The sequence below is a fragment of the Equus caballus genome, chromosome 25, assembly GCF_041296265.1.
Source record: "Equus caballus isolate H_3958 breed thoroughbred chromosome 25, TB-T2T, whole genome shotgun sequence".
NCBI classification, from domain to species: Eukaryota; Metazoa; Chordata; class Mammalia; order Perissodactyla; family Equidae; genus Equus; species Equus caballus.
Genome location: NC_091708.1, coordinates 29,018,812 through 29,042,723, shown reverse-complemented (window position 1 = coordinate 29,042,723; position 23,912 = coordinate 29,018,812). Strand labels below are relative to the sequence as shown.

General features: G+C 47.6%; 1 protein-coding gene and 1 long non-coding RNA gene across 2 annotated transcripts in view; one reads left to right on the top strand and one right to left on the bottom strand.

Annotated features, from left to right (window-relative positions):
• LOC138920753 (uncharacterized) overlaps nt 1–15,775 on the top strand; it is a 71,222-nt gene extending 55,447 nt beyond the window's left edge. The window contains exons 2-4 of the long non-coding RNA XR_011432498.1: nt 12,971–13,029; nt 13,413–13,527; nt 15,326–15,775. This is a non-coding gene — a long non-coding RNA (uncharacterized lncRNA). The remainder of the gene's footprint in view (nt 1–12,970; nt 13,030–13,412; nt 13,528–15,325) is intronic.
• PAPPA (pappalysin 1) overlaps nt 1–23,912 on the bottom strand; it is a 236,685-nt gene that overhangs the window by 25,036 nt on the left and 187,737 nt on the right. Inside the window, exons 16-19 of the mRNA XM_023628753.2 lie at nt 16,604–16,814; nt 15,770–15,941; nt 6,777–6,924; nt 1,149–1,258 (exon numbers count right to left, since the gene is read on the bottom strand). Of these exons, the coding sequence (XP_023484521.2) occupies nt 1,149–1,258; nt 6,777–6,924; nt 15,770–15,941; nt 16,604–16,814 (641 nt within the window). The remainder of the gene's footprint in view (nt 1–1,148; nt 1,259–6,776; nt 6,925–15,769; nt 15,942–16,603; nt 16,815–23,912) is intronic.

Genomic DNA, 23,912 nt, shown 5'->3' with positions numbered 1-23,912 from the left:
GGGGAAGGGGCCTGGCCAGGCCCAGCGCCAGGTCCACATGCCCAGAGTGCTGAGTAAGCCCTTGCAGCCATGCCCTCAGCTCATTTGAGAAATAGTATACCTAGTATCGGGTTCTGCCCAGCTATCCGGAGTGTGATCTGCAGCAGGAGGGCAGACAGTGGTGTGGCCTCCCAGCACACCAGGCAGAAAGGCTGGTGGAGAGAGACATAGCTGAACCTCGCCCTGCACCCCCTGCCTCCTCTCTCACTTTCTTCAGGGTGAGGAGCTAGTGCCCAGAGCTCATACATGAAGCCTGGGATCTGTACTGCCCTGGAGGACAAGAGCGGGGTCCCCCATCAGCTCTGGGGACCCCAATGGATCCAGGTGACACAAAGAAAAATGGGTGTGGTCAGTCTCAAAGCAAACCAGACAGTGACACTGGCTGCCAGGGGCCTACATGGTCTTCTGGCGAGGGGCATGCCAGCCTGGCACCATGGGAGGAGTTCCAGGCCTACACTGGGCTCCTGAGTCACTCTGGGATCCCAGCGTCCGCAGTAAAGAATGCAGACAATGACCTGTCCTCCATACAACCATTCTGAAATTTGAATGCAGTCTTGTGTACTAAGTGCCAGGCACGCAAACATAGCAGGTGCTTCATAAACAATAGGTGTTCCTCGTTCCCCATATCACATATTAATTGCTCTCCACCAAACAAGTAAAGCATGGAGAAAGATACCAGGGATCTAGGCTGTGTGATGTGGAAGGCCTTCCAAGGCGTTATCCTAGAGAAGTCAAACAGCACCATCCTTATGAGTACGGACTTGCCAGTTAGACATGCTTGTGAGCTGACTCTGCGCCTTCTACCTATGTGTTCTTGGTATCTCAGTTTCCACATCTGTAAACTGGGGACATTAGTCCTCTTATTCCTAGGCTATCATCAGGATTCAGTGCGACAGTAAATAAAAAGCACAGGACCTGACAGAGGGAAAGTATTGAATCCTTAAGGACGGGAGCAGTGATTGTGAACAAGTCCCCACCCCACAGAGCAGGTGTGCTGAGTAGATGATTTAACGTATGTAAAAGGACTAATGCAGAACTAGGGCACAGTAAGTGCTCAACAAGGTCATTTCCCTCCCCTTAGCTGCAGGTGGGCAGTCCCGGTCACTCACCTCCACCCGTGTGGGGTTCAGCCAGTGGGGGATGTCACGTACAGTCACATTCATTGGCAGGATGATAGACTCGCTGTTGTGGTCCAGGCATGAGGTGGCACACTCCGACCCTGAGGGGAAGCAGAGTGCAAGGTGGTGGCTGAGCCCCGTGGGCTGCTCTCATACAGTGCAGGCCCTGCCGCTTCCTGGTCCCCAGTGGACTGGGCCATCCCATCCTTGAGGGCAGTGGGAAGGAGTGAACTCCTTGGCAGGGCCGCCTCTGGTCTCCCTGACTCCATTCTCTTGTCTCCAATCCAGCTAGCACCCAACGCCATGCTCATCGGCCCTGAGCCCAGTTTGGTCATGCTCCTCCTCTGCTTGTAAACCTTTCCAAGATTCTCCACATCAAGGACAAATTCCAATCCTCTTTGCCCAGCATTCATGGCCTCCCATAGTCTGATCAATCTCATCTCCCATGAACCACCTTCACGCTTTGTTGGTCCCACCAGACTGAACTCCACTTGGTTTTCCATCTGAGTCTCACATTTCCTCGCCTCTGGTACCTCTGCTTCTGTTCACCCCTTCTCCTAAATCATTGCTCCCCCATATACCTTCTCATGGTCAAATCCTATGGGTTCTTCAAGGCCCAGTTCAAATCTTCCAAGAAGCCTGCCCTGATTTCTGCAGCTGAATGAAAGCAGTGTTTGGCACTGAGGAGTCTTGCTCCAGTGCTGGCCTTACCCCCTCATACCTCCTTTCATAGTTACTCTGATGCCCTGGGAGGGCAGGGATGAGGTCTATTCATATCTGAGCCTGACTAGGTGCCTGACATGCAGGGATTGATCAGTAAGCATCAGTCGAGTGAATGGGGAGCAGATAAATGCAACACCAGCTTCTTAGCCCCATGCTTTGTCCTTGCAGAGGGCTTGGATTCATGCCTCCCCCGTGCCTCAAGACCCTTCCCACTCCTTTTCAACTAGCGCATTACTAATGATCCTTCAGACCTCAGTCCAAGTGCCACTTGCTCAGAGAAGGCCTACATGCTTTCCTGACAGTCCAAACCCTCTCATGGTCATCCATCACAGCATTTGTCACATTACCACTTCCCATTGGTGACTGTTATGTTATATCAATAGCTCTCCTCCCAGCTGGACTGTAAGGCCAGCACTGTCTGTGCTCCCTGCTATGCCCAGAGCCTGGCATTGTGCATGGCAGATGGTAGGTACTCAATAAGTATTTGCGAAATTAATGAAAGAGATGATGAGTGATGAATGTATAGATGAATGAGGTAATGAGCAAGTGAGTGAATGAATTAATGGCATGAGGAGTGAATGATGAATGGGAATTTAGGTGTCTTATGAAGCATTAAGTGAGTACATAAATGGATGAGGAATGAATAAATAACTAAATAAATTGATAAAGGGATGAAAAAATGAATCTGGTAATGAGTCAATGAAGGCATGGATGACTAACAGGGACAGGGTGAGTATACAGAAGCCATCAGTCCAGAGACTTCTCCGTAAAGACAGTTGACTTTCAAGCTGTGGCTTGGCAAGTTGACCATAATTTGCCTCATTCATTCTCTGCCCTGACCTCACACATTCTGAAGTCTCCTGAAAATCAAGCCTATCCCTTGAGATGTCCCCAGGATTCCAAAAAGGTGCTCATTCATGTGGGCAAAGAACTGACGTGTCAGAATCTGACCAGGGCCCTAAGGAGGTCACTCCCCGCCTCAGTGCCAAGACCACCCTTGAACACTAAGTGGTTCACAAGAGACAGTCAACTCTTAGTTTTAAATATGCTATTCTATTAGCCATTCTAAAGGCTCCCTTCCAATGTTTATACATATACAATGTGTATATATATATATGCACACACATGCATACATATATACATATACATACACATATGCTTATAGAGATAGTTTATCTATCCAGTGCCCTTCCTGTTACCGTCTCATCATCCTCTTCAGTCTAAGAGACTCACGAGTACTGAAGAGGAGACGAGGGTGGGGGTAGCAGGGCCAGGACAATGTTTACAACCTGTTCACTTTAAGTATGGGAACACTGAGCCCAGAAGCGGGGAGATTCCTGGCCTTTCCAGGTAGTTTTCATATGTCCCTCATTCTCCTGCAAACCCAGCCCTGTGAGACAGGTGTCACCACATCCATATCACAGGTGAGAGAGCCAAGTGCACAGAGCTCAGGTTACAGAGGTGGCTAGTAGAGCACCATGAATGAAAACCCATGTCTCTCTGACTTCCAAGCCCAGAGACAGATACACTGGAGCCATATAGAGGAAAGAGAAAGGAAGGCAGCAGTGGAAAGGGATGGAGATGGATGAAGGGCCACAGGAGAGAAAAGAAATGGGGGGAATGCAAAAAGACAAAAAGATGAGTGATGAGAATAAGGGGGAAAACCACTGAGCTGTCAGAGAGACCTGGTGGTGTGTGTTTGTCATGAGATCAATTCGAAAGGAGGTTTTAGGGAGCAAGGATGAAGCAAGGCTGTGATGCTAAAATTCTTTTGAAAAAAGAAGATGCAGACTCTGAGAAATAGACAAAGGCTATCCTATCCCAAGAGGGCAAAAAAAGGAAAAAATATGGTCAACACAGTAGGCCATTGCTGCCCTATGCAACAGTCACATCTTAATTTCTTTCTCTGCATCTCCCTCCTCTGCACTCCCTTCCCCCATGCACAGCTCTTGGGCTTCAAGACCAGGCTGCTGTGTTGTGATATATGAGCCCTAATTGGCATCATTACAGAGCAGTGATCTCACCAGGCCCACCCCCACCCCCACTCCTTCCCTGGACGAGGAGGGAGGGTGGCAGCTGTGGTGGCAGCAGCAACTTTCTGATGGCTCCTAGCTGCCACAGAGCCAGCCTCCCCAAGCTGCTTGGGGAGGGGCCCAGAGAGAGCCGCTCTGGGTGGCTCCAGAATGTGCCCTCCAGCCTCCAAGCCCGAAACACCGACACCTATCTCATCCCTGTTTACAAGGCCTTAGAGCAAATCCTTCTCCTTGGTGAGGTGGGCTCTCCCCAGGGAGGGGCTCCACCTGGGAGGTGAGGAGAGAGCTGGGAAACCCGCTTTCCCTCCTTCCTTCTCACTGTCTCCCTCAGTGTTCCCTCGTGGCTTTTTCTCTCATAGCCCTCCCCCATGTGCCCCCACCCACCCTGGATAACCATAGTCATGAAAGGGCCTGCACGGCCATGGGAACATGGGTACGGGGGAGGGGAGGGAGATTCAGGTTCCAACGTCATACAGACTTCTTTCCCTTTCTGTTTCAACCATGAAAGAGCTCAGTGGGTAAAGAAATGCTTCTGTCCCACCCCTGCCTATCTCTAGACTATTCTGAGGACAAGTAGAGAGCCAGGCCTTATGGCTCATAAGTGTGTTGTGAGATGTGCATGCAATGCACGTACAAAGTGGCTGTGTAATGCATTTGTGAACATGTTTGTGAGCTATGTTTTGTTGTTGTTGTTATTGTTGTTGTTTTGAGGAAGATTAGCCCTGGGCTAACATCTGCTGCCAATCCTCCTCTTTTTGCTGAGGAAGACTGGCCCTGAGCTAACATCCATGCCCATCTTCCTCTACTTTATATGTGGGACGCCTACCACAGCATGGCTTGCCAAGTGGTGCCATGTCCACACCCAGGAGCCGAACCAGCGAAACCCAAGCTGCCGAAGTGGAATGTGCGCACTTAACCGCTGCGCCACCGGACCGGCCCCATAAGCTATGTCTTTGAGATGCCTTTTGCACATCTTTCTGTGTTTGACATATTTCAGGAATTAAGATGTGTTTGTGCCTGTGACATATGTGTCCTTATGTGTCACATGTGTGCTATGTGTAGCTGTGTGGGCACGTGTTTGTGTGAGTTATGTATTTGTGTGGTATTTGGCTGAGGTGTACATGCTAGGCGTGAGTTTACCACATGATGTGTGTGTTTGGGTCTATGTTTGGTTATTAAGCATTTGTGCTTGTGTTTGTTTATGCAGGTGTGAATATGTTTGAATGTGCCAGTGGATGCAGACATGCAGGAAGTCTGTTTTCATAGGGTTTTTGTTTTTCTTCATAGAAGTCACTTAATCAGAATTTTTCTCCCAGGGCCGCTTAATGCCAGTCCTGAGTGTGATTGAATATTCACTTGTATATCCTAATTGAGTTGGGGGTAGGGACCCCAACATAGACATAAGTGTCCAGAGCCATGCATGCCCATCAGGGATGATGGAGAAGAGAAAGCTACGCCCTTGGGTTGGAGTAGCCCGTGCTACTCACCACTGCTACACTGTTGCCCCAGTCTTCTAGAATGCCTATAGTGGCAAGCCCTACAAGATCATACCTCTCTGCAACTCTCCTGGTCAGGGTCCTTTGGATTGGTGGCTCTGCAGGATCTTAAAGTACCTTCTGAATCATCAGAGAGAGCACGCACTATGGTGTTTTCTGACCCACACAGAAGCAAGTGCTCTGGACTAAATGCAGGAGTGCTGATTCCTACTCTAAGTTTAGGTGAAGAACTTCTGTGCTCTGAGGCTATGTGTTTCCATCTTCAGAAGGAGGTGGTCAGGCCCCACGCACCTCCGCTTTCTGATGGCAGGGCTGGCTTCTGGACAGGAAGTGATAACGCTCGTTCTGCTGGGTACAGAACATGCTGGCTCTGTGTGACTGAGAGTGAGTGTGTGCACAGATAACCTTCTGCTCCAGACATCCCCGGTGACTGTCCCATAAATCACATTGGCCATGAGAAGGACGTCCAATTCCCTGAGATTTTCATCATGGTCAATTAGGGAATCAGCCCAAGAGGTCAGCCTCACTGCCCTCAACTGAGGTCAGACTCAATGCACGCCCAGTTCCCCAGAAAGCCTTGGAGCCCATGATTGATGCGTCTGTCCAGACGCCTGGTTCCAACGAGGCAAATCCCTGGCATCAAACCCCAGGTTGTCTCCCCTGGCTGTGAGCAGTTTATGAGCTGGCCTATCACCACACAAATAATATTTTGAAAATGCTATTTATCCTCACTTTGGATGCCCTGAGACGCCATGGAAAGAACTCCGGCTTCAGAGTAGGAGAGATCTCAGGATACAGGGCATGTTCTGTTACCTCTTTTAAGTCTCAATTTCTCATCTATTCAAGGTTATTGAGACCATAAGATATAATGCCTCTAAAGCGCCTAGTCAGGGCCTGACCCTTGTAGGTCCTCATGAATGATTAGTATTATTCAAATTTTAAGGTTAATAAAGGCAACCACACTCAACCATAATCACTTTCTGAAATATGATGTGTGCTTTCCCATCTCCTTCCCTTTGCCACGTGGCTCCTTGTGTCTGGAATGCCATTTCTTGCTCAACAAACTCTTTCAAGTCCCCCGCATAAGTGTCCCTTCCTCTAGGAGGCTTCCTTGTTCCCTGAGGTGCTGGCCAGCTTTTCTGTACTCAGGTGTAACTATGTACTCTCACCTGCCACTGCTTCATAAACATTCATGGCCTTAACTCTCTTTCTAAGAGGCAAGGTCTGGTCTTATTCATCTTCATTTCCCCAGTGCCTCACACTGAGCCTCATCTGGTAGAGGTGCCCAATTACACAGCAAGGCACTAGCCTCAAGGGCCCGGAAGGACTTGCCCCTCCCACTATTCACCCTCATGCACCCATCATACCTATGGCATAGCCTTGGGGACACTGCAGTTTGAGGTTGCTGTTGAGCTGGTCCGGGGCTGAGCACTGGCCTTGCATCTCCTGGCAGACATGGAAGGAGCCGCTCCAGGTGCCATCCTTCCGGCAGTGGATGACGTTGCTCCCACGTCCCTGAACGCCACAGAAACACAGTTAGGACCCAGAGAAACTCCCACCCTCAACATAATGAACCTCTCCAAATAAAAGGGAAACAATTTCTCATCTCCCCAGAGCTCTGAAACTGTTCCCAAACAATTTCTTAACAGTGGTGGGAACCCAACCATCCTAAAATAGAGGCACTGTTAATATCTCCATTTTATGGGTGGGGAAACTGAGGACTCAGTGTAGGAAGAAGCTTGCTCAAAGCTTCCCAGAGAGCCTAACTCCCAGGTTTCCTAAATCCTAGCTTAGTGCTCTTTCAGAGATTTCAATAAGAAGAATTTATTTTGTTAGTTGGTTTTTCTTTAATTGAGATGGTAGGGGCCCAATGCACCCCAATTCATACACTGAGTAAGAACATGGGTCCTGGAGCTGTTAGGAGGCAGGTAGACATCCATGCTTGCTCTCTCTCAGCCAATGAGAAAGCCTCCCATGTCAGGGCTCTGCCATATGCTGAGCAGGCAATGTTGGCCCAGCTGTGCAGTTTTCTCTTCCAGGGTACCTCCTCCCTCCCCTTTCCCTTCTCTCTCTTCCTTCTGCTCCGTTCCATTCCATTCCACTCCAGCAATAACAGCACAAGAGGATGGTATGGGGATATTTCTGTATTTGCCCTCCCCCCAATTCTTTAAAATAGGCAATATACAGTTTCTCAATCTTCTGCAAAGTGGCGGGCAAATGCAGCTTCAGACGTGGTCCTTTCTCCGAGCACCCTTTCAATGTCTAAGATTCTAATGGCAAGTCCAGGTCTACAGGAATTTCAGAACTGCCCCTGAATTCAAGGGCATTTCTTAGTGCCCACTCTGTGCCCAGCTCTGTGGGGTCCAAAAGTAAAGTGAGTCAGTATCTGCCCCATTGAGCCAGTGGGAGAGACAGTCATGTGAGCAGCCAGCCACGTCAGTGTCACTGTGCTCGGTGACAGTGCTGTGAGTACACAGGGAGAGTAACTGGTTGTGAGAGGACAAGCAGCGAAGACCTATTAAAGGAGGTGATATAAGGAGGTGATATATGGAAAAGAGTTTTCAAGGATGCATAGAATCACAGGCAGAACAGGCATGGAAGGACATTTCTGGAAGGCCAAAGGACATGTGCAAATGCAAGGAAGTGGGTGAGCCGCAAAACAGAGCCCCCATGTGGTTCTGGTCTTGTGATCCACGGGGAGAAACAGAGGAGGATGAGCTGGGAAGGCAGATCAGGTGTGGGGACTTATGTGAGCTGATGGAGTTTGGACTGTACCCCTTGGAGATGGAGAACCATGGGTGGTTTCTGCACAGGGGGTCCATCTATCTGAGAACAAGCTGTGTATATTCTCTCCCTCTTCAAGTTTATGATCAGAAGAGAAATTCTGCATGAAGCCAGAGGAGCTGACCGTGCTCCACCAGTGCAAAAACCTATGGAATGGCTCTCATACCCTTCAGCTTCCATTCAAACTCCCATGTCTGGGCTCTAGAGTCCTCGCAGCCTTAACCCTGCTAATTCTCCAGCTTCTTGCTCCCTACAGCACCACCACCAACCTTGAACTTCAGTTTAAATTGCCTGCATTCTCAAATGCACCATATGCTATTTCATACCGCCATGTTTATGTACTCACTGCTCCTTCTATCTGCTATGCATCTTCACCCAAATACCTTATCTGCCCTGCCCTCTTGCCCAAATGCCTTATCTGGCACAAACCATCCTGTCCTAATGATGCCCCAATTCTACAGAGCGTACTACTTTAAGGTCTCTGGCACATTCTGTCTCTTTATTTATCATCTGCTCCCACCTAGATGATGTGCTCCTCAAGGTACCCTATTCATCTCCCTATCCTCAAGGCCTTCCACAATGTTTAATAGATCCTGGCCACCTGGTTCATTCATTCATCACTTAATAGATATTTTTATTCATTCAAGAACAGTTTAACAAAGATGGGGTGAATACGTAGGGAGTTATGGAATGAATTTGTTTAATAAACAAGAAGAATGAATGTGTGGATGAGGAAATAAATGAAAAGTGAGTAAAGGAGGAAATGAGTGAATGAGGGAATAAATGAATGAGTGCGTGTGTGAGGAAATGAGTAAACTCTTTGAAAGGACTAATGCAGGATGAAGGTCTCTTGTCTGAGAAAACAGCTGCAAGGAGACAGGATTCAGAAGAGAAAGCGGGCCCCTCTCTGGACCTCTCATGGGCCAGCACAAGGACGGTCCAATTGCAGTGGAAACCTCTGTGGCATGGGAGAATGGTGGCCCATCCCAAACATGCAGCTGCAAGAGGATTTGCAGAGTCCACCCCTAGAAGTTCTGTGTGAGCTCAGGGAAAGTTTAGACAGCTTCATGTGGCTTCAGAGAACCCTGAGTCTCCCTCCAGGAGCCCCAGACCCCAGGCCTCATGATTCTGCAGGGCCCTCGAGGGAGTAGAAATTGACCCCAATTTCCTGGATCCTTGGCCTGGGCCTATGATGCATTTGGCCTCCAGCCGCTGAAGGGCTGCAGACCTCAGCACTATGTGGGCCAGAGCTGGCTGGGGAGCTCAGTTTGCAGCAGAGAATGTATTAGAACTAGCTAGATCTGTTCAGGGAATTTCAAACTGGGGAGACTCCACCATAGAAAGTGGGAGCACAAAGGCACTGGTCTTGCTGCCTCCAGTCTCTCTCCCTCCTGCCCAGTTCATCTGGCAATTTCTGCTGCTGACTAAATCTGCTTGTAAAAGATGGCACCCTTCTGCTAAGACATCTCAGCCTGCCAAACAAGTCATACTCATGGGCTGGCACTCCAGAGCTTCCAAAATGGAACCCAGATGACATGCCTAGCCCCATCTCTCACTATGCACATGTCCTTCCTTCTAGGCTTGTGGTCACCTGGTCTCTCCTGCACACTTCTCTTGCTTCCCACTTCCCTTGCCCTTCCTGTGCTCTCTGCACTGCAGACTTTTTGGAGCCTCTCTGGATTTTCGAATCCTCCTTTAGGACTAGCATTTGGTGCGTTAGGGCTCGCCTACAACTTGGTGCAGATCCTTAGTATACATCCTTGATGTCAAGTCTAGTTCAACCATAGAAGACCTGATGTTTAAGAGTCCAATCTGGGAAGACCGAAGTCCACTGGCAAGAAACGCACTGGGTGTATTTGGCTCTGAATGCACAATTCTGCATGCTAAGGTGAAATCTCTCACAAGAGGGCTGAGCATCATTTGGCAAAATGTTTTGCCTCTCTGTGCCTGTGCACATGTCTGTCAAAGAGCACGTTGTGCTCTCTCAAACTCTCTTTAGCTCTACAGGCCCACAAAGAGCTCAGGGCCTATAATAACTATATTATCAAATACCGATTATGTATCAAGTGCTTTAAAGGCATTTAAAAATCCTTTTAAAAACAGAATAGCAATTATATTCCTTTTAAAGACTTAGAAACTGAGGCTCAGCTAAGAAGTGAAAAAGTGAGTTTTTAAATGATGCTACCCCAATGGTTAAGAGCATGGACTTCAGCCAAACTGTCTATGTTCAAATTTCAGCTCTGCCACTTCCTAGCCGTGTGGACTTGGGGAAGTTTCTTAATTTCTCTATGCCTCAATTTCCTCAATGTTAAATGGGAGTCCACTACGTGAGAGAGAGAGACATCACATGGATCGAGTGAGTTAGTTTACGTGAAGCATTTAGAACTTAACACACATACCGGCCTCTCTGTTAGCTAAGGCTCTTAACCTCTCTGCTGTACTGTCTCGAAGGGAACTTCAGAACCAACCCAACCATTGCCTACATTTTAGAAATGGCAGCAGCCAGAATGGTGAGGCAATGTGCCCAAGTCATGGAGGCTGCCCATGCCAGAGTCGGGTCTTGACTGTAAATCTCTGTGCCTTTTCTACAATGGAGGGGAGAGGAGAGGTGAGGAGAGAAGGAGAAGGAAGAGGAGAGGGAGGGAGGGGAGGAGAGATGAGGGGAGAGGGAGAAATAGACTTCTTCTCCTTAGTAGAAATGAAAATAAACAAAATAATGTGGCAGCATCAGAGCAAGACAGAACCATGCAGGGCAGGACATAATAGTTAAGCTTTGGAGGCATCCTGATGTAATAACAGGCACCTCAGTTCCCCTACTTCCGTGCTATATAACATGAGCAAAGCACTGTGCTCACTGAACCTCAGCTTCCTCATCTACAAGATGGGACAGTAATGCCAGATACTGTCGGGCTTAAATGAAGCCGTCTGTGTAAAGCACTTAGCCGGATGACCAGCACGAAGTAAATGCTCAATAAATTGCAGCTGCTGTTAATTGTGTGCCTCTGTTCCCAGCCAACACCCTTACAGGCATTTTGTTTCCTTCAAGTAAGGTACAAGGATGACATGCAGGCCCAGGAGTAAGGATGGGCAGAAAATCTGGCTTGTGCAATGACTCGGTTAGGAGATCTGAGACTTTGTTTAAGATCTGACTCTATTTGGTGGCTTGCTGTGTGACTTGGGGTAAGTCCCTTCTGCTCTCTGGGCTCTAGTGGTCCTATCTATAACATGAGTGAGTTGCAGTGGGGGGATCTCTGAGGTCCTTTCCACCTCTAACATCACATAAGTCTGTGATGTTTCTGACTTCCTCTAGGAAGCTCTGGGTGCTTGGGTAAGCATTTGACAACCCAGAGCTGCTGCCCCTGCTTGTGGAGGCATTGTACATGTGAGAGCTATGCTGTGTCCACAGCAGAGCCGCTAAAGGCAGGGGCCAGCTGCACGCCACTAGCGGCAGAAAGGCTTTTACAGCCACCCGCTGTGATCTGTGCAATGAACTGGGGGCCTATTGATTCCACTCCCTCCCTTCCTTTCCTGTTCCTGCTGAGCTGCTGAAACCCACCATTAAGTGCATTACTTGGTCCACAAGGCACTTTTAGCCTCTTCCTCTCTCGCTGCAGCCCCTGTGCGTGCATCTCCCACAAACCCTGTCCCCATCCCAAGAGGGACTATTCCCCTAATCACCTGGAAAGCCCCCACAGTGCTGCTCACACGGAACGGCCCTGAGTTGCCATCTGGGATAGCTCAGTAGGGTACCTAAGCGGGACTAAATGCTGACACAATTAGCACTTCTCCCCAGTTGCCTGCGGATGGGATGCTAGCCTGGCCTGGAACTGTCTGGAGGCAGCAAGAAGAGCAGGGCTGTGGAGTCAGTCACCGCCACCTCCTAACTCATCACCGTGGGCAAGAATTCAGTCTCCCGATCCTTCTGTCCTCATCTGTAAAATGGGGATGTTGTTTCTTCTTCAATGTGTATTGTGAGTTGTTGAAATGAAAGAGAGTCTGCAGCCCCAGTTTGGCATCCAGGAAACACTTAAAAATCAAAAAGCGGTGATTATGAAGGTTCTCTGGCTTGGTTTACAGGGATATTAACACTATAAATTCCAGAGCAGAATTGCCCAATATGGTAGCCACTATACAAGTATGGCTGTTTACATTTAAATTTGAACTCTTTAAAGTTAAGTAAAATGTCCTACTTAGTTGCTCACTCCAGCCACATGTTGAGGGCTCCACGGCCACACGCGGCTAGTGGCCACCACATTGTACAGCACAGATATGGAAAATTTTCATCACGGCAGAAAGTTCTACTGGGCAATGCTAGTCTAGAGTCTATATATCCTACTGGTTTATTTAAGTAAGAAATCAGGTTTCTCAGAGCCAGCCCCGTGGTTGAGTGGTTAAGTCTGCGTGCTCCACTTCAGCAGCCTGCGGTTTGCTGGTTTGGATCCTGGGTGCAGACCTAGGACTACTCATCAAACCATGCTGAGGTGGTGTCCCACACGGAGGAACTAGAAGAACCTACAGCTAGGCTATAGAACTATGTACTGGGCGCTTTGGGGAGAAGAAAAAGGACGGGAATACGGACAACAGGTGTTAGCACAAGGCCAGTCTTCCAAAACAAGCAAACAAACAAACAGAAAAAACAAATCAGGTTTCTCTATGGTTCATACTGTTCTCCCATCCAACATCTAGGCTTCATGCATGATAGGTATCCCCTTCTTTGACTTTCTGGGGCTAGCTGCTGACAGAGGGCTAACTTTCAAACTGTTGCCTTTGTTTGCAGGTTCTGTAAGAGCCCACATGGAGCTTCAGGGATTCTCTCCTCTGGAAGTGACCTTAAAGGCAAGCTAGTTCATTTGTACCTTCTAGGGCTGGCGTGTCTGGTGGCACAGGCTGTGCACTGCACAGTTCCCCGGGTTACTCACAGACATACCCTGTTTTCATTACCTCATTTAATCCTGACAAATAAACTATGAGGGAGGTAGTATTGTTTCCCTCCATTTTATGCACAAGGAAACTGAAGCTTAAAGAGTTAAATAACTTGCCTCAGTCCTTCCGCTAGTAAGTGGTGGAGGCAGGATTCGAACTCAGAGTCCAGATCCGGCATCATACTGACTGCCAAGGAATGGACGAAGTGGAGGTTTCATTTGTCAGTTTGCTTTTAGTGGCAGCGAGAAGGGAGTATGCGAATTTCCCCTACAATAGCCCCTGTCCTCTCCTGCCAGGATCTGGAACTTGTTTGGAAAGCGAAGAATTTCTGCTCCGTGCAAGCTGTTTGATTCAAGACGCTCCGGGCTGTACATTTCTGCTGTGTTTACAGGCAGCAAGAGGGGATCTGAGGTGAATACTAGATTTGGCTCTCGGGCCCCTGGTCTGAGGGTAGAGGAAATTCATTTGCAGTACAAACTAGAAACGTCAATTGTATGAGGCGCCCATTTGGCAGGCGCTCCCTCATTCTTTGAGCCGACAAGCAATACCCTGCTCCTTTCCGTCTAGCCTCTCCACCAGTTGCCAAACAGAATGGCTTGACTCGTCTGATAAATTTACATTTTCCTCTCCTTTAAATACAAACTGGCCATGAAAGGTACTTGGCAGGCCCCAGGCAGACTGGGTTTCAGTTTGATAGCACGACCACGGCCAGAATATTATTTGGCTCAGCAGTTTGGGTAACTGTTAGCAACAGTTTTATGTAAGGGAGTGAGAGGGAAGTTGATCAGCCTGCGTGAGGCCGTAGTAATCTCTGGCCTTCGCATCTTCCGGCACTGGCTTCTGCTTCCCTAGCAGTCGAGGATGGGAAGGAGTGATACACAGACGTCCATGAGTGTACACTATCAAGGACTTTCAGGCAGTGCCTATTGATTCAGTCTGTCCACAGCTGGGGGGATGTGGATTGTGATTCTGAGTCAGCCGACACCAACTGTGTCACCTTGGGTGGTGGAGAGACTTCTCTGAGTCTTAATTTTCTCATTTGGAAAATTGGCCTGGATGTTCATCATGGCTCTTTGTCATACCAGGTCATTTCCTGAGCACCTACTAAGTGTCTGGCACTGTCCCAAGTGCTGGAAACTTGGGAAGATTAAAGATTGGTGAAAGATTTCACAGCCCAGGGGAGAACGTGAAGTGAATTATAATGCAGTGTGGACAATGCTGTGAAGGGGGAATCCCAAGGAGGGGCACTGAGCCCAATAGTAGAAGTGACATCAAGAAAGGGGTCGCGGAGGAGGGGAGGGATCTGAAGGATGACGAGGAGTGAGGCAGCTGGAAAAGGTGAGAGGAGCTCTTTAAGGGAGAGAATGTAGAGGTGAGAGGGAGATCATCTCATCTCGCTGGTGATGGAAGAGAGGTCTTAAATGCCACCCTGAGGAGTTGGGATTTTATCCCAAGGGAGATGGGAGTCTTGGTTCCCAAAGGGCTTAAGCAAGGGAACTGTCATGATAAGATTTATGTTCTAAACAAATCACTCTGGCTGAAATACATCCTACAGAGAAGCAAGGGCATAAATGCAGGGAGATGATCAGGAAGCTTCACGGGGGTCCAAGAGAAAGATGTTGGTGGCCTGCATTAGGGTGACAGCTTTAGGAGATGTCTTGGAGGGAGACTGGGTAGGACTTGGTAATTGTGTGGCTGTGGGAGTGGGATTGAGAGCAGGTGAGGCTGGGGGTTTGGCAGTACCTGGCATTGGTGGGCAATAAAAAAGACCAAGAAGCACTGACTGCCGGTGAGACCTGTGCTGGGACCCAATTGACTGAATTCTGGCCTCACCTGGCTGAAGATCCTTGCACACCTGTGAAACAAGGGGTTTGGGGTATCTATCAACCCTAAATGGTTGGTTCTGTCAAGGTGGAAGTCCTTGTGGATTTAAGGCTCCTTTGGAGCCAGCTGGCCTCTCATGTCTCTTTTCCATTCTTGGTTCCTTATCCTCATATCGGGTGTGGAGGATATGCATAAGGATTAAGAAAAATTCATTCACAAAACTCCCTCAGCAAGGCAGGCAGGAATGTTGGACTTTCTCTCAGTTACATGTGGATTCAGATAAAATTCAAACCTTGCCATCTCCTGCTGGTCTCCCTTTCTTCCATAGTGTTCTCAAAACTGTACTTCTGGTCTAAATGTGGTTCATTTTCTCTTTATGCTTTAGGAGCCAATTGATGTCTCAAGACCAGGGCAGTCTTGTGGTTGTAAGGACTCCAGTGACCAACATAGTTGGTGATGGTGGAAGAAAGTTGGCAAAACAGCCCCGGTCAATCCTATCAGAATAACTCAACCCGATCAATTTCATACCTTGGGATTCCATATATGCTTTCCTTTGTAAGGATTCCCATACTAAAAATTTTTCAAAGCTAAGAATCTCTTAATAAATAAAATATGGTGTTACAGGAAGAAAAACGAGGCTGAGAGAGATTACAAAGGAAGAGAATTAAAACCCAGTTTCTTAACTTCTGCATCGGTGATATTGTCATTATACAATTCTGCCATCTGTAGAGAGTCTCCTGGAGGAAGTGATTCTTAAAATATAAGCCCGTCTTTGGTAAGCAGATAAGAGAGGGACTGAAGTACTGATCTCAAGTTCAAGGAGTCTTACCTGGGCAGCATCACTGTCTTCGCACTTGATCCTACACTCACTGTTGAACTGGAAGCCATTAGTGCACTGGTAGAGCCCATGGAATTTCGGTGGAGGTGGGTCACAAGTCACAGGAACACAAGCTCCATCCTGCCAGCTGCCATCTTGAGTGCACTGAGTCTTGAAGGCCCGTCTTCAAGGAAGAGATAAAAGAAGAGACATCTCAAGGACCAGATGGCTAGACCCTTGCCCTACCAAAACACACAACTTTCTCTGGAGCCAGCTGGCCTCTCATTTCACTTTTGCATTCTGCCTGTCCTATTGGGTGGTGGGGGGCGTCTGTAGGGATGAAGGAAAATTCATTCACAGAACTCTTTCTACGGGGGCAAGTAAGAGTTTCAGACATTCTCTCAGTTACATGTGGCTTAAAATTAAATTCAAGCTCTGTGAGCCCTTGTCCTTTCCCTTCCTTCAGGATTGTTCTGATGGGTGCTGGCACAATGAATACCCATAGTAATCGTTTACTGAGCAATGACTACGTGCCAGGCACTTTGCAAGCACATTAGAGACACATCCTCATTTGTTCTTTACAACAATCCTGTGTGGTAACTGTTATTATCATCCCTTCTTATTGTTGAAAAATAAAAACCCAGAGGAGTGAAGTTGCTTGCCTGGGGTCACACAGCCAGTAGGCAGCTATTAACAATGTCCTTCTAGATTCCCACAGGACAGGAATGTGATGAATGGTGGGTGTTGACTCCAGCAAAGATAGGAGTGCTTCCTTCTAATCAGACATCCAGACTGGGCTCTCCTCCTCCCCAGAAACTGTGGGTTGATATTTCTGGCTGCACTTACTTCTTTGACTTCCGAGAGGAGCCGGGCACGTGGTATCCAGGTTTGCACTTGTACTTGCAGAAAGAGCCCACCTTGTGCTTGTTCTCTCGGCAGCGGGCCGTCTGAAGGTCTGCATTGGGCACCGGGGGTGGAGCTAGGCACATGAGCTCGCACAGGGCCTCTGGGAAGGACCACAGTCCATCCTCCATACAGGTCAGGAGGCTGTTGTTGCCTGAAGGACACAGACAGGCAGGGTTAGCAGAGGGGGGTGGCCTCTGACAGCCAAGCTAATTCATGGGCTGCCAGGACTTCAGCCAACGTGAAGAACCAAAGGATGTTCCTCCTGGAATTCTGGACCCTTCCACTTACAGCTGAGGAGCCTAGGGAGATCAAGAAGCTGCCATGAAGAAGAGGAGATCAACTTGGGGAGTGACTTACCCTAGTCTACAGTGAATTAAAACTCCTGACTCTGAACCTCTTATATTACATAGGAAAGAGACGTTCATGCTCTTTCCATCCATCATCCTTGCTTTGCCAGGTGGACATCCAAGCCCAGAGCTGAAAGGACTTGCCTCCTAACAATGGAAGTGTAAACTCCTATCAGAATCTACTCTGAGCTCTGATTTCAATGAGCTGTGTGACTCCTCTCTGAGCCCTGTGCCCCTGTCTTCCTCCTCGCCCTGCTTGTGCATGGAAGGGACAGCATTGTGGTATCCAGAGGTCTGACTTTCTTTTCAGGCCCCAGTGCTCAGTGAGGCTTTGCCAAAGCAGCTGAGAGAGCAGCACTCCCCGGCAGCCCGTGCCAGCTCCAGCAGACGTGCTGATTGCCATCGGGAAGCTGGCCTGATGGGGAACATCACAAATAAAAGTAAAACACGGAGAGTTGGGCTCTTCACTGCCAGGTCGCATATTTTCGACGCACAGCCTGCCCCAAACCTCCCCAAGACAATTAGAGATGGGCCCAGAACATGGGTTTCTCAACCAAACTCTCTTCCTCCCGGTTATTATTGAGTGGTGTTGACAACCAGGGCAGGAAGCAAGCGGGAGGGTTCCTGATTTGGAGGCTGGAAGGTCTGATGTGAAGGTTGGAGGGGTGAAGTGACAGGGACGAGACTGACATTTACTACATACTGAGTGCTTTATGACACGTGATCTCATTTATTCTCACGACAGTGCTCTTAGTGTGACAATTCCCTTTTGGAAATAGAGACTCAGAGAGGGAAGTCAGTTGACCAAGGGCTCATAGTTAGTAAAAGGCAGAACGGAAGTTTGAAACCCATTTTGTCTAACTGCAAAGATGGTTGTTGTTTTTAATGGGATGTTGGCTACGTGTGCTCAGCAGAGCCCTTATTGTCTCTTCTGAGAAATCCAAACGGGAGAGGCAGACCCCAACGCTCCTGTCTATAGAAAGAACACAACTGCTCCTGCTTTTCACAGGGATGAGGAGACAAAATGAAACATTTATGAGAAGTGTCCAGAAAAGCACTGGCAAATTCCTTATTTGCTTCTTCTCTTCCTCCCTCTCGCTCTCCCTTCCTCCTAACCTTTTGCCTTCATTAGCAGATCTGAAACGGGCAGATGAGTTGCACAGAAGCCTTCATTCATTCAACAAGCATCCAGTTAGTGCTTACCATGTGCCAGCTACTCTCTTGTATGATGGAACGAAGCAGTGAATGACAACAACAAAAACACACACACACAAAACAAAAACCTCAAACTCTGCCCTCTTGGAATTTATATTCTAGTGGAATAGCGAGGAATACAATGAATTATATTAAGAAGTAAACTATTTAGTATGCTAGGAGGCGGTGAGTCCTACAGAGAGAAATATAGCAGAAGGAAGGAAGAGAGAGTACTGTACAGTTCTGTGGCCTCCTCTGCTTCTCCTCCCCACTCATTGTCTTCTTTCTCCTCCTGTGTCAGTGAAGTTCATCTGGTGAGCACAAGAAAATTTAGTGTCTGTAAACACCACAGAGGATCCCACGCTGATAAACTGTGACACTGCAAACTACAGATATTTCTCCATCAAGTCAAAGGAGCTGAGGCTACGGAAGGATGATTCATTTGGCGTCCACAGAAGCAGAGAAGCTTCCAGAACACCAGAGACTACAAAGTACTTTTTGCACTGCCTTTGTGATGAGGGCAGTATTTTGGGGTGCCCAGACACAGCGAAAGCTTAAGGGGAAGGGGCTTTATAAAACATATGGGGAACACATCCTGTCTAAACCCCCTAGGAAGGATGAAATATCTGTGGAAAAAGAGTCAGGACTGAAAAGTACATCATATCAGCTATGCAAATCGTAAATTGTGAAGTGAAAGTCATGGTTCTTTTGTGGCAAGATAGCATAAAAATTGCAAAATGTTAATCAAGAGAGAAATGCAAACTAGAAATGTAAACTCTAGGGAAAGGGTAAATAGGAATTAGCCATGTGCCACAATCAAGAGAAGAACCGCACTAAAGCAGGAACTGGTGATTCAGGACCATGGACATGCCCTCACCCCACAACAGACAAAATGCAGGAGATGCAGACTCTGAACTGTGCAGAATCAGTGTTTCCATGCCCTAGCTGTAGCCACTACCCTGCATCCACCACGTGGCTTTCAAGGCAGTATGGTATGACACATGCTTTCCATGTCCTGCCCTCATCCTCTTGGCACTGGCCTCTATACTCCGAAGGATGCTTACTGCACCTGCAACCCTATGCAGGAGACCTTTTGCTCTGGTCACGGATGAACACTCTGCCTGCATGCAGGGCGAGCGCACAGAACTGAGGAGTCGATGCCCCTAGAAGAAGCACTCAACCATGATGGAGATGTCGGATTAACATGTCTGTTTCCAGAGTTGCAATAACTCTGAGGAATATTCTGCCCTGTCTCCCATAGTGCCCCAGAAGAACTGAGCTGTGGTTGCCCACAGCAGTAACTGGCTTTAGAACGGACCCTTGATGCCTCTGTCACTCTCACGCCTCCCCTTCTCATTCCTCTACCTGTGTTTCCTGAGGGAACATGACTCAGGACAGGACGTGAAGAGCTTCCGAGCCTGGAGTTCCTGGCCGAGGGTAAGAGTGCTGAAGTCAGAGACTGGGTTCCAAAAAGTTCTGGGACTCTGAGCTTTCATTTGTTCATCTTTTAAAGTGAAGAAAGTAAACTTGCTCAGCCTGTCCACACACGTGCCAAAGGAAATTTCAATCTTGAATGAGTATTAAAATAACTATAGGGGCTGGCATGATGGCATAGTCGTTAAGTTCGTGTGCTCCACTTGGGCAGCCTGGGGTTAATGGGTTCAGATCCCAGGCGAGGACCTAACACACCACTCACCAAGCCACACTGCGGCAGCATGCCACATACAAAATAGAGGAAGATTGGCACAGATGTTAGCTCAACACCAGTCTTCCTCAAGCAAAAAGAGGAAGATTGGCAACAGATGTTAGCTCAGGGCCAATCTTCCTCACTAAATATAAATAAATAAATAAGGAATAACTACAAACACTGTCGAAAGAGGTGTGCCTATTTTTTAATTTTAGTTAAAAGATTACCCAGAAGATGAAATCTCTTGGGAGTGCCTTTACGATTGAAATTCATTCATTCACTCATCAAGCAGAGGACAAGGAGGGAAACGCCAGGAGACCTGAGGTCTGGTTTTCTTAGAACCTCATATGTGGTGTTGACATTGCCTGCATCCTAAGGCCAGGGGCTTGTTCATTCTTTATCCTCAGAACCCAGCTTAGTGCAAAGCACATAATAGGCCCTCAATATCCAATTGTTAAATGTATGAAGTATTATGAATCCACATATGACCCTGAACAAGTCACCTAATTTCTCTGGCCCTAAACCAAAGCCATCTTTGAGGCCCTGTCCAGCTCTAACATTTTAGGATGTGAAATGATATCGGCCACTATATTGTTTTGAGAAAACTAAAACGCAGCCAGTTGAACTGGAACAAGACAAGCAAACACTTGGGAGGCTGCATTAGCCAAAGGTTAGTACTGGTGGAATTGGGAAGAGATTCACTCTCATTGCTCTTGGTAAGAAATCGACCTTAACAGAAGTTACAGAGGAAGAAGGACAAGGAGCGCAAACAGAAAAGAGGCCTCTGTACAAGGTCCTGGGCCAGCTGGGGCAGGAAATGGGGACAGAAAGGATTTCAGGATGGTTGTTTTCTCAAAAATAGCCAACTGGAACTTCACCCAGCACTGAGGCTAGAGAAAGTCAGAGAGAGAAGCGGAGGCAGAAGAAATGGTGGCATCAAAAGAAGGATGCAATCCTCTGCCAATGTTAGTCCTGAAAGCACATTTCCAGGCTCCTGGGATCCCAAGGAGTTAGAGAAAAAATATGAGCTGGGCTTGGCAGTCCCAGAAAGTATGTCATTTGCTCAGTAAAATTGAGTTCTCACAGCTCCATCCTGGGTGAATCAGATTACATTTTGATTGTTTATTTGTCCAAGTTTTTCCCTAAATATCTGATAGGAATTCTACCCATAGCTGTCTATAATTGAGTCCATGAGGTAGGCCTAGGAAGAATTATTGGAGCCATCTCCTTGATCTCCCTAGTAACCCAATTCATCATTGACCCCATTTTGTAGGTGAGAAAAGAGATTCCCTAAAAGGAAAGTAAGTTGTTCAAACTAGAGCTGAGGCTCATTCTGGGTCTGTCTAACTCCTAAGTGCTCTCTTGACCCCTGACAGAGCTTTAACCCATGAGCACAGCCAAAGAGGAATTGCTGTCTAGAGAAAATCTCATGGAATCAGGAATTTGGGCAAGTGAAGTGTCCTGAAATCAAGAATTGTTCATACAATATTATTTCACCATCTCCACCCCCTCCCCACTGTCCAGAATGGACACCTCACCTCGCAATTTCTTTACCAAGGGACTCCATTTATCATTCTGAATGTTAGACACAAAGGAAAGATAATGTTCTAAGATGCAGTCACAGTCAGGGATAATTGATGGAGAACTTCCTAAGAAGAGGAAGAAAGGGGTCTGGAATGTTGGACTCCTGCCATGCAGGAGGGGCCGTGGAATGCAAATGGCAGATGCAAGTTAGATTATTTCCCCAGATTGGTGGGAATAGCATGCCAAGCAAGGGGGCACCATTTCTAGGGTCAGGACCCCTGCCTTCTAGCCCGTGTTAGTGGTAATTCGTAAGTGTCCTTGTGTAAATGTCTTCCTCTCTTGGGCCTCAGTTTCCTCATTGCAAAATGAAATGATTAACCTTGATGACCCCTAGGCTTCTCCCAGCTCTGGCATTCCAGGGTTTGATGGGAGTTCTGGATAGAGGGACAGGCTTTAGAAAAAGCCAAAGGGCTTCTGAGGCAGCAGGTAAGAACCGTGAAGTAAGAATAGGCTTGACTCTTAAAGCTTGAGCAACCATTCAGAGTGGATGAGGGGCTGAAGGAGACTGGAAGAATTATTTAACAGATGAAATTGGTGTTTATTCTATGCTCTTAGCATTGTTCACATCAAAAAGTGGCCTCATAAGCAGCTGTGTGATCTTGGACAAGTCTCTCCTCCACTGTGACCTTCAAGCCCCCAGAAGTAATTTGAGTAGTGGTTTATCATCAGCACCCAGTAGTGGTTCGGACCCAATGATATCCTAGACCGTGGTATCTCCAAAACACTAGGGTGAAAAGATGAAGAAAGCGCATTTTCCTAGGAGTTGTATGAGAATTCCTCTTAGGGAGCTGACTGCTTTTGTGGGGAAGATGCCTTGACAAGACCCTTGGGGTAAAGCTGAACCATCCAGAGCCTGGCTATCTGCTTTGAGAGAGATGGAAGGGTCTCTTCCTGAGAGAGGAGAGAGAATGTGGAAGTCCTAGATGGAGGGAGATCATTATAGCACCTGCAAGGAGAAGGTAAGCGGTGAGGCAAAAAGCTAAGAGCAGGTAAGACGCTTAATTGTTGGGCACTGTAGGATGTGGCCACTCTCCGTGTCTACCCAGCTCATGTCCCTATCTTCTGTAAAGTCTAAGAAATCAGAAAGTGTGTAATGGTATTGGGTGTCTTCTGGAAACTAGTGAATAGACTGAGCTTTGAAGCTCAGGATAGACAGGAAAGACTGAGATAGAAAAGGCAACAAGAGCCAGAAGTAAAAAGTGGGCCTTTTAAAAACATCTTTATAGGATGAAGGCATGCTTACTTGAGAAACTCCACTCCATAGTCAATATCAAGGGCACCTAACATGGTTGAGTTGAGTTGAGGTTGACTAGGTGATGTAAGTAATGTTGCATTTTTAGCCATTTAATTAAACATTTATGTTTTCGATTTTACAGGGGTTTTTTTGAACTTGAGAGTGTTTTTTCCCCTCATGCATTTTTGTAGGTTCTGTCTGTGCTTGTAGTGCTCATTTGATAAAGGACCTTGGCAGAAGTGACTCTAAGGCTGTGAGTTTGCAGGATATTTTGCACACATCGTGAAGAGGGCTTGGAATTTAAGTGAAAGTCAGGATATTCAAGAAAAATTCACTTGGAATACAAGGGACAAGTGGGCTTGTGGTGCTACCTGCATTACCCCAGGCTTCCAGAGGCTACACTTGACTACTTGTCCTGGATGGTGGCTGCTCATCCAAGGACGCTAACCCCTGGGTCCCAGGAGGAGCATGGAGGTGGAGCAGGTCTCCACAGCTCCCAGAATTAAGGCCTCCATGGGACAAAGAGGTCAGGGCTAGGAGGACAGCCACTGCATAAGTCCTCACAAGAGTGCCCCTTGGAGAAGATGAGTATTTACTAGGCATTTTCTTTGGCTCTGGCATTTTATACATGCCACCTCTTTAAATCCTCAACCTGACCCTTCAATGTGGGCACTCCTGCACCTACTTTACAAATGAGCGTATTGAGGCTCAGAGACGTGAAATTGCTCTCCTAACATCAAACAGTTGGGACAGAGCCAGAAGTGGAACTCCAGTCTGTCTGTTTCTAAAGCTAGTGCTCTTTTTTCTTAAATCATGCTACAGGGAAAGGAAAAATGAAGGGAAGAAGGTAGGAAAGGGAAACAAACAAAAAATGGGGGAAAAATTGTTTTGCTCACTTTACCCCCTGACTTCAGATAGGAGACATTAACAAACTCAAGAGAGGTAGCAGGACCTCCTCCCCGTCCTTGCTGCCACCAGATACAAGCAGAAGCATCAGACCTGGAATTTGAGCACCACGTGATGTTGAGAACCACGGTGCATGAAATGCCAGTGGGTCCTAGTGGGTCAATGTAGACATTGGAGAGATGCTTCGCCATATTCTCAAGGGAAGAGCAAAGTTGGGATCAACAACTATCAAAACGGTGATCCTCCTGGGATCTCATCTCCACAATGGGGTCTCCCCCTTCTCCCATAGTCAGCAGA